Genomic DNA, 13,527 nt, shown 5'->3' with positions numbered 1-13,527 from the left:
GGTGAGGAGCTCTGACCCCCAGCTTTCAGCCCTGACCTGCGAAGAGGCTCCAGAATGGCTCCTGATTTTCATGAAAATAAGCTCTGTGCCCTCATCCCCTCCTTACCCCATCTCAGGGGAGGGGCTCCAGCAACCCCTCATGCTGCACAAGATATGTGAATTTCTGCTCCCCTCCTGAAGGCACCACCACAGCTGCCCACTTCTGGAAGCTTCCATCTCCTGCAGGCCTGGACTCTACAGGCTCCATGTCCTGGGTCTGATCCTCCTCATACCACTGCCAGATCAGAGTGATATCCTTAGGGCAGAAACCCAGGGCCCAGCATTTCAGGGTGACAGCTCCTTCAGGGCTAGGGTGTGAGTCACATGTGTCTTTGGGGGCCTGGGAAGAAGAATGACAAATTTTAGGTACTCTGAATTCTCTGTGGGTCACTCCAGCATCACTCAAGTGTCCAACCTGAGAATGAATAGGACAACTGGTATAGGGGAATGCCAAACCCCAACACTAAACAATACCTGCTCTGCTAAATCTGTATTTCCTACCACCACTTGAAGCTACATGTAGACACATGACTGTTACCACCAACTGAACACAAACAGAAGTGAAGTATCAACTTAACATTTCATAACTTACTGAGGATAAACTACTTGTAAGTGCTACTACTTCCCATGCTGCTGTGCCTGAGTTTCAACTTGACCATGCAGATGAAGATAAAGAACCACAAAATGAAAGAAGCTACATCCTTAAACAACTGTGTGGAGTTGAACTGGCTTCCCATGTGAGACTTAAAGAAGCCACAGTCTAAACCACAATATTTTGGGACCCCACGTTATAATTGCTTTGCCTATGTGTTAACTGCAACAATAGACTTCTGAAGAAGCCATTGAAAATTGGAGTATTACTAAATTGATTTGATAAAACAGTTCTTATACCAACTCTTTGCTGGAATTTACTATGTTTTGAATAGTAAAAGATATACTTATAAGCCAAATACAAACAAACCACAACAACAAACCCCCACATGCTAGCCTACACACAGGCAAAAGGAATAATCTATTTCTTAGAAAGTTGTAGAATCAGGGCAGGAAGCTCCAGGTATTTGAGGGGTTGTAAAGGGTCCTGACTGGGTGGAGGAGGCTGAAAGACTCAGAATCACTGCAATCAGATCTCCAAAGATATTGGGTGTAGCACAGAGAACAAGGCCTGAGAGAGGTCATGATTCACAATCTGTTCCCAGAATCAAAGGGAACCGCTGATCAGTTATTTCAGAGATCCACTCTCTTTTTCACAGTCACAGATTCCCAATTGTCCTGAGAGAAGAAAAAGTGGACCCTGAGGTCAGTCATTCTCTGCTACTGGATCTGAAAACCCAGGAGCACTTTACCTCCCCCCTGTTGATAAAGACAGTATTCTAGCTAGGATCTCATTTTCCTCCCCTCCTAAGAAGAAGCCCCACCCCACAGATGGGGAAATTGCCTTGTGGCAGCTCTTACCTTTGCGTCACAGTGTCTCCTTCCCATTCTCCAAGCTTCTCTGGAGCAACTCCACGCACTTGCCCTCTAGGTAGGCTTTCCATAGCTCTGCTGCACGCACCTTGGAAATTAGCATTATTCAGTTAGGTTGAATAAAATATGCTTTTGAATGGTACAATCCTATTCTTTATCTTTTTAAAAATATTTTTATTTAATTGTAGATGGACACAATGACTTTATTTTATTTTTTTATTTTCATGTGGTGCTGAGGATTGTACCCTGTGCCTCACACATGCTAGTTGAATGCTCTACCACTGAGCCACACCCCAGCCCCCTATTCCTGATTTTATGTTTGAGATCTTTCTTGCCTGTGTGTACAGGAGACATGTGCACTAATGTTTATGGCAGAGTGGAATCAACCACTTTTACATCCACAGGAAAGTACCACATGGTGGTATAATCATCAAAAGTAAAACTTCTGCATTAAAGTGAATGAAGGACAGCCTTGCACAGGAGGGATAAGGCTTCTACATGTTATGTGCATCACAGAAACACACATGCAGCAGGAAGGTTATAAACAGGAAGAATGGATTAACATTTAATTGGGGATGATACAATTATTGTAAAATTCTTTAGAGAAATGGAAGGGAACAGTTAACCCAAGACTCAGGATGGAGTTTCGATTTGGGGGATAAGACAAGGCAGCAGCTCAGGAGACTGCATAGTTTCTGTTTCTTGTGCCTGTGGTTAGCACCCAGGTATTCACTTGATCTCAACTCCTTAAACTGGCATTTTCAAACTACAACTTGTGAACAATTCCTGATTAATTTTTTTCCATGAAAGATAACAAAGCAACAAAGTTTATTGCAAGAATTGTTAGCAAGAATTATTCACGTTGGAATAAAGCCACCACTTTATAGAATTGCTTTATAAAACATTAGAAGCACATCCTAATGGGGTTTTTGTTTTAGAATTATACTGGTGTACAAATAGCCTCTGCCATATTTCATTCAAAAACATAGTGAAGGACATTTAATTCATTATAGGAAGCCAACCAAATAGCCAGTTTAAAAAAAAAAAAACATTAGTTTCTGGATGCAAGCTAACAATTTCTGACTACCAAAATTGTCATAATGATAGACTGAAGTATACACTTTAGACAATTCACAGTTTTCTTTTTTTAATTGATTTTATTATTTTTTAAATACATGACAACAGTGGGACAATTCACAGTTTTCTAACCGAAAAGCAATCTGTGTGTATTTTTGAAGATGACATTTGAGTATAAAAATTGGCAGGCTTAACAAGTAAATTTGAAACTTCCTAGGAAAAACAAAGATAGTTATCATTTAAAGGAACTATTGTGATTGCACTGAAGTCCTGGGTCTATGTCATGGCCTACCATACACCACTCTCAATGATGTTGCAACGTATTAAAAAGGAACATTTTTTTATTGAGAATTCACTTTCATGGTGAATAATACAATCATGATTTCAAATTTTTTAAATTTCTCAAAATTTATTTTATGACAGAATATAGTCTATCCCTATTAATTTTCTACTTGTCATTTTTTTGTGTGTGGTTCTCTATAAGTAACAAATAGGTCAAGGTAGCTGATAATGTTGTTAAGCCTTCTATATTATTATTCCTTCCAGCAAAGTGAGGGGGCTTAAAATCTCCAAATATGATTGTGGATTTGTCTTTATAGTTTTATTAATTTCTACATCATGTTTTGGAATTTTGTTGTTAGGTACATACATGTTTAGGATTGTTATACTTTCTTGAAGAAGTCACCTTATTATGATTATGAAATGTTCCCCTTTATCTCTGAAAATACTTTTTCTTGACATTTATTTTATATTAATAGCTCTACTTCAGATTTCTTGTGCTTATTTTACCCTTCTTTTGCTTTTAACCTACTGGTGTATCAATATTTATAGGATGACATATGTATAGAGCATATAGTTATTGTTTGCTTTTACACAGGTTGAAAATTACTACTTTTCATTACAACATCTGTATCATTTATATTTAAATTAATTATTGATATTGTTGGGGGGAAAAAAGAACCCCTGGCATGAAGATTAGTGAAAAATTGGGTAAATGGTAGTTTTGATGTAATATTGTGGAAAATGGATTGAATAGTCCTGTTATAGAGAGAAGATTGTTAGAAGGTTTTGTTTCAACTCTTCATTCTCTGATCTATCATATGGTACACAGCAACAGATTTATTTTAGTGTTTGTTAAAGTTTTTATTTTGCCAGTCAAAAATAATAGATACATATATACATAAAGCCATCAGAGATATTTTGTAAACAAGTATGTATATTGCAAATGTTAAAATAATAATAATAAAGGAATATCTTACAATAAAATATTCCAAGCCTTGAGCACATCATCCTTCCATGGAAAGACAGCTTATTTGTATTAGACCACAAGGCCATACAAGAAAGTACTAAATAAGGGCTGGGATTGTGGCTCAGAGGAAAAGTACTTGCTTAGCATGAGTGAGGCTCTGAGTTTGATCCTCAGCACCATATAAAAATTAAATAAGGGTATTGTGTCCACCTACAACTAAAGAATAAATGTTTTTAAAAAAAGAAAGAACTAATAAAATCATTCCCAGTACATAGGCAAATAAAATTTCTTCAGATTGCTTGCTGAGAAGATATTGCTACATTTAATTCCAGTTTTCCTGGTTTCTGGGTGGACTAGAAATCTATATCCCATTGAAACCACAACATTATTGCTCAGGCAAAAACAGATTCTGCTTGGATGTCATCTGTCCATAGTTTACAAAGGGTCTAACAGCTGGAAGGTAGCTGACTTTTTTCCAATGAAATCTCCCAAAGCAACACCAAAACTGAAGTTTCAGTGGTTGAGTGCATGGCTCCAGGGCAGAAACATCACAAGGAAGAACATGACAGAGGAAAACTTCTCCCCTTGTGGCAGCCAGAAAGCAGAGAGTGAGGAGCCAGGGACAAAATGTAATCCCCAAGGGCACACCACCACTGGCCTGCTTTCTCTAGTCAAGCACTGTGATTCATTCAAATTATTAATTCACCCAATGGATTTATCCACTGTTGAGGTTATGTAATAATTTAATCACTTCATCATTTAATCATTTCACCTCTGAACATTACTATATTGGATATCACGTTTCCAGTACATGGTTTCAGATCCAAATCATAACCGTGAAATTGCCTTTTCTTTTCTTTATCACTCATTTCTAGTAGTTACAACATAGAAAACTGTGCTTGTAGTAGTCAGGGTTCTACAGAGAATCACAACTAACAAGCTGTGTATCTACATGTATTTCTGTCTATCTGTTGAAGGAGATCCTTTAAGAAATTGTCATATGCAATTTTGGAGGCAATGATTTGAAAATATTCAAGGTAGACTAGCAGGATGGAAACTCAGGAAGAGCTGATGTTACACTTCAGTCCAAAAACAATGATGAGAAAATACATCTTCTTTGGGGGAGGACAATCTTTTTCTTAAGGTCTTCTATTGATTAATTGAAGCCCAACCACATTTTGAAGGGTGTCCTGCTTTACTCAAAGACTACTGACTTAAATGTGGATTTCATCTCAAAATGCCTTTACAACATCCAGACATGTTTGACAAATAACTGAGTATCGTGGCCCTAACCAATTTGACAAATAAAATTAACTATCATCAGTTCCCCCAACATCAATTCGGCACACAGAAGCATCTCCCTAAATCACAATGTACATCTAAATAAAGAGAATAACAAGTTATACTTCCACCTAACATGATAAGACTCTCTGCTTACAACTGAACTACACCCATGATGTCCTCTCCTCCTCCCCTTGATAGACATCCCAAAATGCAAGACACTAAGACATACACTTAACAATGCTTAATACTTTGATAAACAGTCAAAATTATTTATGTTACATATAAAAGGGTGAGATTCAAGAAAATAAGTATATTTGATTAATAAATACATACCACAAACATATTCATAAAAAAATAAAGAAGATATGCAAATGAAAATTACAGTCCTCTCCTCTGAAAATGGTCATGTGTTGCTGCTGGTACTCATAACTATCTTCTTCCACCTCCCATTCCATATTCCCTTCAATTCAGCAAGTAGTTCAGCTGCCTGTGGCATTTCTCCTGCTGTGGTGATGCCAGCCTTCATTCCTGAAGGGTCCTGGCCACTCTTACTCCTGCCTGGGTTAGGATGATGTAGTTCCCATGGACATTAAGCACAGGGGATGTAACACTAAGAGGCACCCTAAGGGACTTCTGTATTCCAGACATTCTCTTCCCTCCCTCCCTGGGGAGCAGCTGTCCCATGTCCCCCTGGCTGCCAGGATCCATCACCCAGGCCCACCAGCTAACTCCACTCTTGGGCTCTTGACTCAAAGCAAGAAGAGCCCAACATGGCCAGTGACAGTTACCCTTTCCAATTCAGTGAACTCATTTTTGTCCCTTGATGGAAGCATTTCTTCTGTGAAACTAAGATCTCCAGGCCAGCAGGGCATAAGATCATGGGGACAGGAAGCACATACATTGCTAGTGGGTCACTGGGGGCCATAGTGAGAGTTGCCACACCCATACCCATTTCTTGATTCCTGGACCCATGAATCCTGGCTGTGGGGGAAACAGTGCCACATGTCAGACACTAGTTCAGAGCACGTGCAGCCTCCTGAGGGACCTGGCCCCAGCCTGAAAGGTGTCTCCATGTAGCTGCCACTGTCATGGAGTCTTCAAAAGGCTACGGCACCCCTCATCAAGCCAGCTACCTCAGGAGGAGGGAGAACAAACATATACATAATCCTCCATAGAAACTAAGGGACAGGAAATACAAAGGATGAAGGGGGACAGCGTGATCTGGCCATAGGAAGCCATTGATGCCTAGGGTCTGGCTGACAGCAAAAGGCTCTGGTGATGTCTGTGTCCCAGTGATCACAAGTCCTGGTGGGACAAGGTTCTCCCGAGTGACAAGGACAAGGGAAAACAGAAGATGACCAAGCTAAAGAGGGACCACATGAAAGCCCAGCATGGACTGAGCACTAACTGGACACAGCCCTGTCCATACTGGGCTCCTCACAGCCTTCTTCTGTCTTCAGCTGTAGCTGACTCAGGACAATGAAAACAGGTTCTAGAAGGTTCTCAGTGTTTCCATTTATTTCCTCTCTCTAATTTGGAATTTTCTCTGTTTATTGACCAATCAATCCATTGGGTCAAGATTTTGAAAAATATTTATATTCTGATTCTTATATTCAGGATGGAAGTAAGAAGTTGTGGCTCAGTGCACAGTGATGTTGAGAGAGGGAAGGAGTTATCCCAGCGTCACCTCTGCTAGAACAGGAAAGGTGAATGGGCAAGGGACGGTGCAGGACAGGGGTCCTGTGCACTGGTCTCACTTCTGCACATTATGCCAATAGGAATGTGGGTGGCTTAATAATCTATGACAGAAAGGGACTCCAGAGTTCTTCTAGTCACAAATGCTTGAACAAATCTTGTGTTGCTCAGTCCCACACAAGGCAGCTGTCTCTGCTACAGAACAAAAGCGTCATGAACAAAATCAGGGCAGTTGCTCAAAGGGACAACATTCTGAAGAACCCAGAACTCACCCAAAGATCCAAGAGAATTCCCACAACCTTCTCCATTCCCCTCTATCACACCTTCTACCATTTGAAGCCCTCCAGAGTCTCACCTTTATGGGGCTAGAGAAGTATTGGAGTGATGGGCACTGTCATTGCCTGGGTCAGAAAAACAACAAGACAGAGTCAAAATCCAAAAGATATGTGAAGAATGAATAAATTATGGGGCAGATGAGGGACCCTCCTTGTTCTCCCATCTACACTACTCCAAGGGTTTCAGGGACAACACTCTATGAACAGTTATGGAATAGCTCTCTCTTTTCTACCTCTGAGAAGAAAACAACCTGTGTGTGCCAGGGAGGAGGCAGAGCTATGAGGGCATGAGGATTCCCCTAGGCCTGGATCCCAGGGAAGGTTCCTGAACTGTAACTGGAAACCTTAGAAAGGATCAAGAGGCATGAGGATAGGAGATGCCCAGGCACTTAACCAACCACTCTCCTGGAGGTCTGTATCCAGCAGGGACCTACCTACCCCTTTGCCCTCTGAATGCTGGGATCAGGTCCCCACCATGACAATCATAATGGTGATCATTTTGTCCTTTATTTTCCTTGTGCTTTACAATAGAGTGAGTGTCAGCAAGTGTGTATGGATGGTGCTTCCCATTAATGAGGCAGAGCTCACTTCTACCAGGGGCCTAGACCAGGTACACCCAGAACCCTTGACTTCCCTACCTGCATTCTGCCACGACCTCATAACAGCCACCGCAGCTCCAGTGACCACGACTACAAAGAGAACCAGGCCAGCAACAATTCCCATGACAGGGATGATGGACAGAGCAGGTGACTCTGGGAAGGGAAGGAAGGTAGGTGAGGGACCCTGACTCCTAGCTCTCAGTCCTGACCCTACTGAGGGTTTTCAGAAGGGCTCCTGCTTTTCCTGCCAACAGGCTCTGTGCCCTCAGCCCCTCCTTACCCCATCTCAGGGTGAGGGGTTCAGGCAGCCCCTCATGATGCACATGACATGTGTATCTCTGCTCCTCCTCAGCAGGCACCACCACAGCTGCCCACTTCTGAAAGGTTCCATCCCCTGCAGGCCTGGTCTCCACAAGCTCCATGTTCTGAATCTGGTCCTCTCCATCCCTCTGCCAGGTCAGGGTGATCTCCTTAGGGTAGAAGCCCAAGGCCCAGCACCTCAGGGTGACATCTCCTTCAGGGCTTAAGTGACGGGTCACATGTGTCTTTGGAGACTCTGAAGGGAAGAATTAGAAAAATAAGACATTTGGGGGCTGGGGCTGTAACTCACTGGTAGAGTGCTTGCCTAACACATGGGATGCACTGGGTTCGATCCTCAGCACCACACAAAAAATAAATAAATAAAATAAAAGTATTGTGTCCATCTACAACTAAAAATATTTTTTAATAAGACATTTTACATTATCTCCCATGGCCACTGAACCTGTGCTCATGTGACCATACTAAGAATACACAGGACAATGGAAGTGAGGAAGGAAAGCAAAACCCAAACACCAGCCTGGACTCAAGCTTCTGAGATAATCTCCTTTTCCTTGGAAAGTTGTAGAATCAGACTGACCAGGGAAAGATGCCCCAGGTCTCTAAGAGGGAATTCAGGTTCTGACCTGAATGGAGGCCCAAAGACTCACAAAACCTGGAGACCAACCCCAAACAATTTGAATGTGGAGCTGAGAACAAGGCCTGAGAAAGTCACCTTGTGGTACCCAAGGCTGCTGTCAGGGTCAAAGCAATGTGCTCTTAAGTTTGTTCAGAGATCTTCTCCCTCCCCATTCCAAGACAGACTTGATGCCTTAATTGTCTTGAGAGGAGGGAAGGCCCTCTGGTATTCTGTTAGCAATTTCATTTTTGTCCAAACTATGTCAGGCTCCCCTCATCCCCTGGTACCTGTGTGCAACAACTTGTCCTTCCCTCTCTCCAGGAATCTGCGGAGCCACTCCAGGCACTCCTCCTGCAGGTAGACCCTGTAGTGCTCTGCATCTCCTGAATCCTCCCATTTGCGCTGGGTGATCTGAGCAGCCTTGTCCCACGCGGTCCAAGAGCGCAGGTCCTCATTCAGGGAGATGTAATCCGCACCATCATAGGCAAATTCCTCATATCCACGAAGGAGGCTTCCATCTGGCCCAAGGTCACAGCCAGAAATCCACTGGAAGGTGTGAGAGCCTGCCCCGCCCCGCAAGTCAGACTGGCTCTGCTCCAGCTTTTACATCTGGTGCTTAACTGAGCCAGCGCAACCGGGAGCCAGGGTGGGAGGAGGGGTGGGTCTAAGGCCTTTTCCGCCTAAATGGAAAATGAAACCCCAGGGAATACCCGCGGGGTCTGAGTTGAGAGGCCAAGTGGTGTCTGGGGGCCTGGAAACGAGACACAGTCTCTGAGACCGCGGTCGACCTTAGCTCCTACAAAAGAGGTGGGGGCATTTGTCCCCTGCCACCGGGTCCCGGGTCACTCACCGTCCTCGCTCTGGTTGAGGTAGCGGAGGGTGGAGCGCAGGTTCCAGCGCAACTTCTGCTCGTGGGCTTCGGCGATCTTGGTTTGCGCTTCCCAAAACGCTGGCGTCTCATACTCCATCCACTGCGCGCGAGGCTCCACCCTCGGATTCAGGGCGTCGCTGTCGAAACGCAGGAACAGCGTGTCGTCCACATAGCCCACCGAGGTGTAAAAAGCCTCTTCGCGGCCAGCTTGGAACACGGAGGTGTGGAAATAACGCAGGGAGTGGGACCCTGAGGACAGAGAGCAGCTAGTGCGACCTCCTCCGGACCGGGGTCCCTGGTTGATCGGGCCGTGATGGGAAGAGGGGACGCGGGGACTCGTGAGACCAAAAGGGGGCAGAAGGACCAGTAATTTAGGTCAGGACAGGACGAGTCCGACATGGAGGAAAAGTTCAGGCTTCACAAGGTAGAAATGCCGCTTCCCTGAATCTGCGACCCCGCTGGGCGGTCGGTCCCCTAGATCCTACCCACAGAGGCTGTTTCCCGTGGGACCCCGTACTTACTCGCCCAGGTTTGGGTCAGGGTTAGAGGCCCCAAAAGCAGCAAGAACAGGGTTCTGAACTCCATGACTCACACCCCATAGACGGGGAGAATCCGAGTTCCTGCGGGTGTATGCAGCTTTTGTTACCGGGAATCGTGGCGACGACTCTGATTGGCTTCTCTAGGAACCACTAGTGTGACAAAAGAACTTCGGGCACGTCAGGAGTCACCAGGCAGAAGAACCTGACTCAGGTTGAGAGATGAGCAAGCGAAGTTCCCAGGAGGTGGGGAATCCCCAGAGTCTGGCTTCCTCCCCACACCCCCTATAGCTAGGTATTTGTTAAAAATCTATAAAACATACCGAAATCTGAGAATTCTACAACTTTAAAATTCTTTGCTCAGCTTCACATCCTCACCTCCTGTTTCTACAGCCCTGCTTTCCAGACTCTCTCATTCCTCAGGCCCTGCGCCCTCACTCACCTCCCGTGACTACTCTCCCACCTCTATGAGCCATCCTGCAAATGTGAGTCAAGTTGTGCCATTTCTTCATTTAAAATGCTCCAGTGGCTCCATCTCACTCTGGACAAACCTCTAAAATGTAAGGCCCACACATAGGCTTAGGGCTGTTTTAATTACAGTTGTATCCCCAGGATATAGAGCCATGACTGGTTCATAGGACACTAAGATAATAGGCGTTCAATGAAAGAATGACAAATCGGATTGTATTAAAGTTTAATAGCATCAATGAAATAATAAAATAAAAATAGAAAACCAAACATTAGGAAAGATATCCTGCCCACTGAAGCCTATCTTTTTTTTTAGAGAGAGAGAGAGAGAAAGAGAAGAGAGAGAGAGAATTTTTTAATATTCATTTTTCAGTTTTCATGGACACAACATCTTTATTTTATTTTATTTTTTTATGTGGTGCTGAGGAGAACCCAGGCGAGCCACATCCCCAACCCAAGAAGCCTATCTTTGATAGATTAACTGCACACTAAAGTTAGCTAGGGATGCACAAAACTCCCTCATCAAACAATCCCTTGTCTCAAATTATGGGGAGGGGGTTGGAAATCACACCTGGAAGAGTAGTTGCCAGAAACACTGGCCACAAAAAAATCAGATTCAAGTCATTTCAACTAACGTTTATATCTTCCTTAAATCCACTGGACTGCAATGTTAACAAAATAAAAGAGATTACATGTGAAAGAGATAAGATATATGGAGCCCACATTCCAGAAGAGGCTATTTTTCAAAACACTGAAAAATTGAGGCACCTTCTGTCTGGGTCCTACATGTCTTCCCTTCAAAAATCATATAAAAGACTCTCTCTTAGGGAAAGTAGAAGGCAAAAGCCAACCATCTTCTAACAATGCCAGCTTGTTCCTAATAACGCTCTTTCTTTCTCTATCACTCTGCCTCTTGAATCATTGACTCCATGAGGTGGCAGCAAACCAATCCATCTTGTGTAGTTACAAGCAGAGGTTGTTATCACTAGGTTCAATCCCTGGTATCAAAAATAATTTAATTAAAAAATGAAAAACAAATGTATCTCAAATTCTCAGCAATAATCATCAAAAAGCTTCAGCATCAAGAACCAAAGAAATTAAAATATATATTATTTAAACATCATAATTCAATGAGCATATTCAAAATGTCCTCAAAGTTCTAAGCATTGGGTGCATTCAAAGTGCCCTTTAACAGTGCTAACTAGTAACCTGTGAACACACATACTATACTAAGATGCATAATAGTATTTTCTTGAAACTGATTAACATAAATTTTAAAAGGCAATTAAGTTTTCAGCCCCAGGACACCAGATTCAAAGAATATCCTTTTTAGCAAAGATGTTATTTCATGCAAGCAGTGTACATAACAGTTCACAAGTTCATTTTAGTGTAGTGTTTTGTGCTTATTAATTGCACAAATTACCACAGAGTAGCTTCAAATTTTACTTGCTCACAAATAAAAGCAAATTTTTATTTGCTTACAAATAAAAGCAAATTTTATTTGCTCAAAATTTATTTGCTCACAGTTCACAAGGTGAAAAGTCCAAGCATGTTCAGGATTTCATCATGCTGTGATGGGGTCCTCCACAGAGCTCATAGCTGTTGGCAGCTGTTGGCAGAATTCTGTTACTTGCACTTTTAGAGATCAGTGCTCCATTTCCTGCCCCAGCTGCTGTGGTACCCAGCATTCCTTGCCACATGGCTACTCCATTCTCAAACCCTCCCTTCTCATTGGGAAGCCTCCCTCACTCATGGAATCTCCTTGCTCTACACAAAGCCAGTCCAGTGAAGGGCTGCTCTGATTAGGGAAGGATCACCAGGTTACTCACTCTGTCTTAAATTTAACTAATTTCAAACTTAAGTATTTCTGTAAAATCCCTTCTCAGTACTACCTAGATGCCTGTTTGAATAACTGGGAAATATTGAATAAGCCTAAAAGTGCACATAATCCCCAACCCCAAAAAAGACTCAATTCTCCCAAGTTTCTGCTCTTGCCTGCTCTAGCTCTTAAAGATTACTGACCACACAAGTCTTTTATAGATTAACCACACACTAAAGTTAGCTAGAGATGCACAAATCTCCCTTACCAAATACTCCCTAGTCCCAAGTTGTGAGAGAAATTCACACGTGGAAGAGTACTTGCCAGAAACAGTGATCACAACAAAAATCAGGTACAAGTCATTTCAATATTTTCCTTGGCTCCCTTTAGGTCCTTTAGATCCACTGGACTGCAAGTCTCATCAACCTACAAGAAAGAGGTAAGATGTGTACAGCCCACATTCCAGAAGAGGCTATTTTTCAAAACACTGAAAAACTGAGGCACCTCTCTATCTGGGTCCTGCACATCTTCCCTTGAAAAATCATATAAAAGATTCTTAAGGAAAAGGGTAAGATGGTCATTGAAGGCAAAAAGCCAGCTTGTTCCTAGTAACACCCTTTCTTTCTCTGTCACTCTGCCTCTTGAATCATTGACTCCATAAGGTGGCAGTGAACTAAACCTCCTTGTGCACTTACAAGAAGAGGTTGTTATCATAGGGCATCTTAGATTCTGCCTAGCATGGCCTGGGGCTTCATTTTGTGTTGAATTGGATCACATTCAGAAATCAAGATTCAAATAAGTAGATTGTTCTGAATGTTAATAAAATATTTTGTTTCTACTTAGTCATGGAACTTCTCCTTCACTCTTAAAACTAAATGGCAATGTGTATAATATCTCAAGCTAATTTAGGACAAACTCAAGTGTAATCAAAATGTAAATCTAATTAAAGTACATTATGAAGATGATGGAATATGATGTCCCCCTTTTTGTGTCCCCAGCAACAATAGTTTGGCAGCCAACTATAGAAAAAAAAAAAAAAAGCCTTTGCAGGAGCTTTGGGATCCATACAGGGTATTATAACACTCTGGTGAGTCCTAAGACAGAGAGAGACCATTTGAGAGAGTAGACCCATGCCATGGTGAGACTGGCTGATC

The 13,527-nt window shown here is 42.7% G+C and overlaps 1 protein-coding gene across 2 annotated transcripts; it reads right to left on the bottom strand.

Annotated features, from left to right (window-relative positions):
* Positions 1 to 300: 300 nt before the first annotated feature.
* On the bottom strand, positions 301 to 10,187 carry LOC143401467 (saoe class I histocompatibility antigen, A alpha chain-like). Of its 2 annotated transcripts, XR_013091652.1 has the most exons (8): positions 10,072 to 10,187; positions 9,530 to 9,799; positions 8,967 to 9,242; positions 8,023 to 8,298; positions 7,782 to 7,895; positions 7,164 to 7,209; positions 1,492 to 1,591; positions 301 to 379 (listed from the first exon to the last, which is right to left on the bottom strand). XR_013091652.1 is itself a non-coding variant. In XM_076858983.1 (7 exons), exons 1-6 carry the CDS (start codon positions 10,133 to 10,135, stop codon positions 7,166 to 7,168), a joined length of 1,044 nt encoding a protein of 347 aa, XP_076715098.1. In that variant the 5' UTR covers positions 10,136 to 10,187; the 3' UTR covers positions 3,536 to 7,003; positions 7,164 to 7,165. The 2 variants fall into 2 exon arrangements, 1 of the variants encoding a protein (XP_076715098.1); XM_076858983.1 differs by lacking the exons at positions 301 to 379; positions 1,492 to 1,591 and adding an exon at positions 3,536 to 7,003.
* Positions 10,188 to 13,527: the final 3,340 nt, after the last annotated feature.

This window comes from Callospermophilus lateralis, chromosome 6 (assembly GCF_048772815.1).
Source record: "Callospermophilus lateralis isolate mCalLat2 chromosome 6, mCalLat2.hap1, whole genome shotgun sequence".
Taxonomy (NCBI): Eukaryota; Metazoa; Chordata; class Mammalia; order Rodentia; family Sciuridae; genus Callospermophilus; species Callospermophilus lateralis.
The sequence above is the reverse complement of the archived record's forward strand: the minus strand, read 5'-3'. Positions and strand labels throughout refer to the sequence as shown.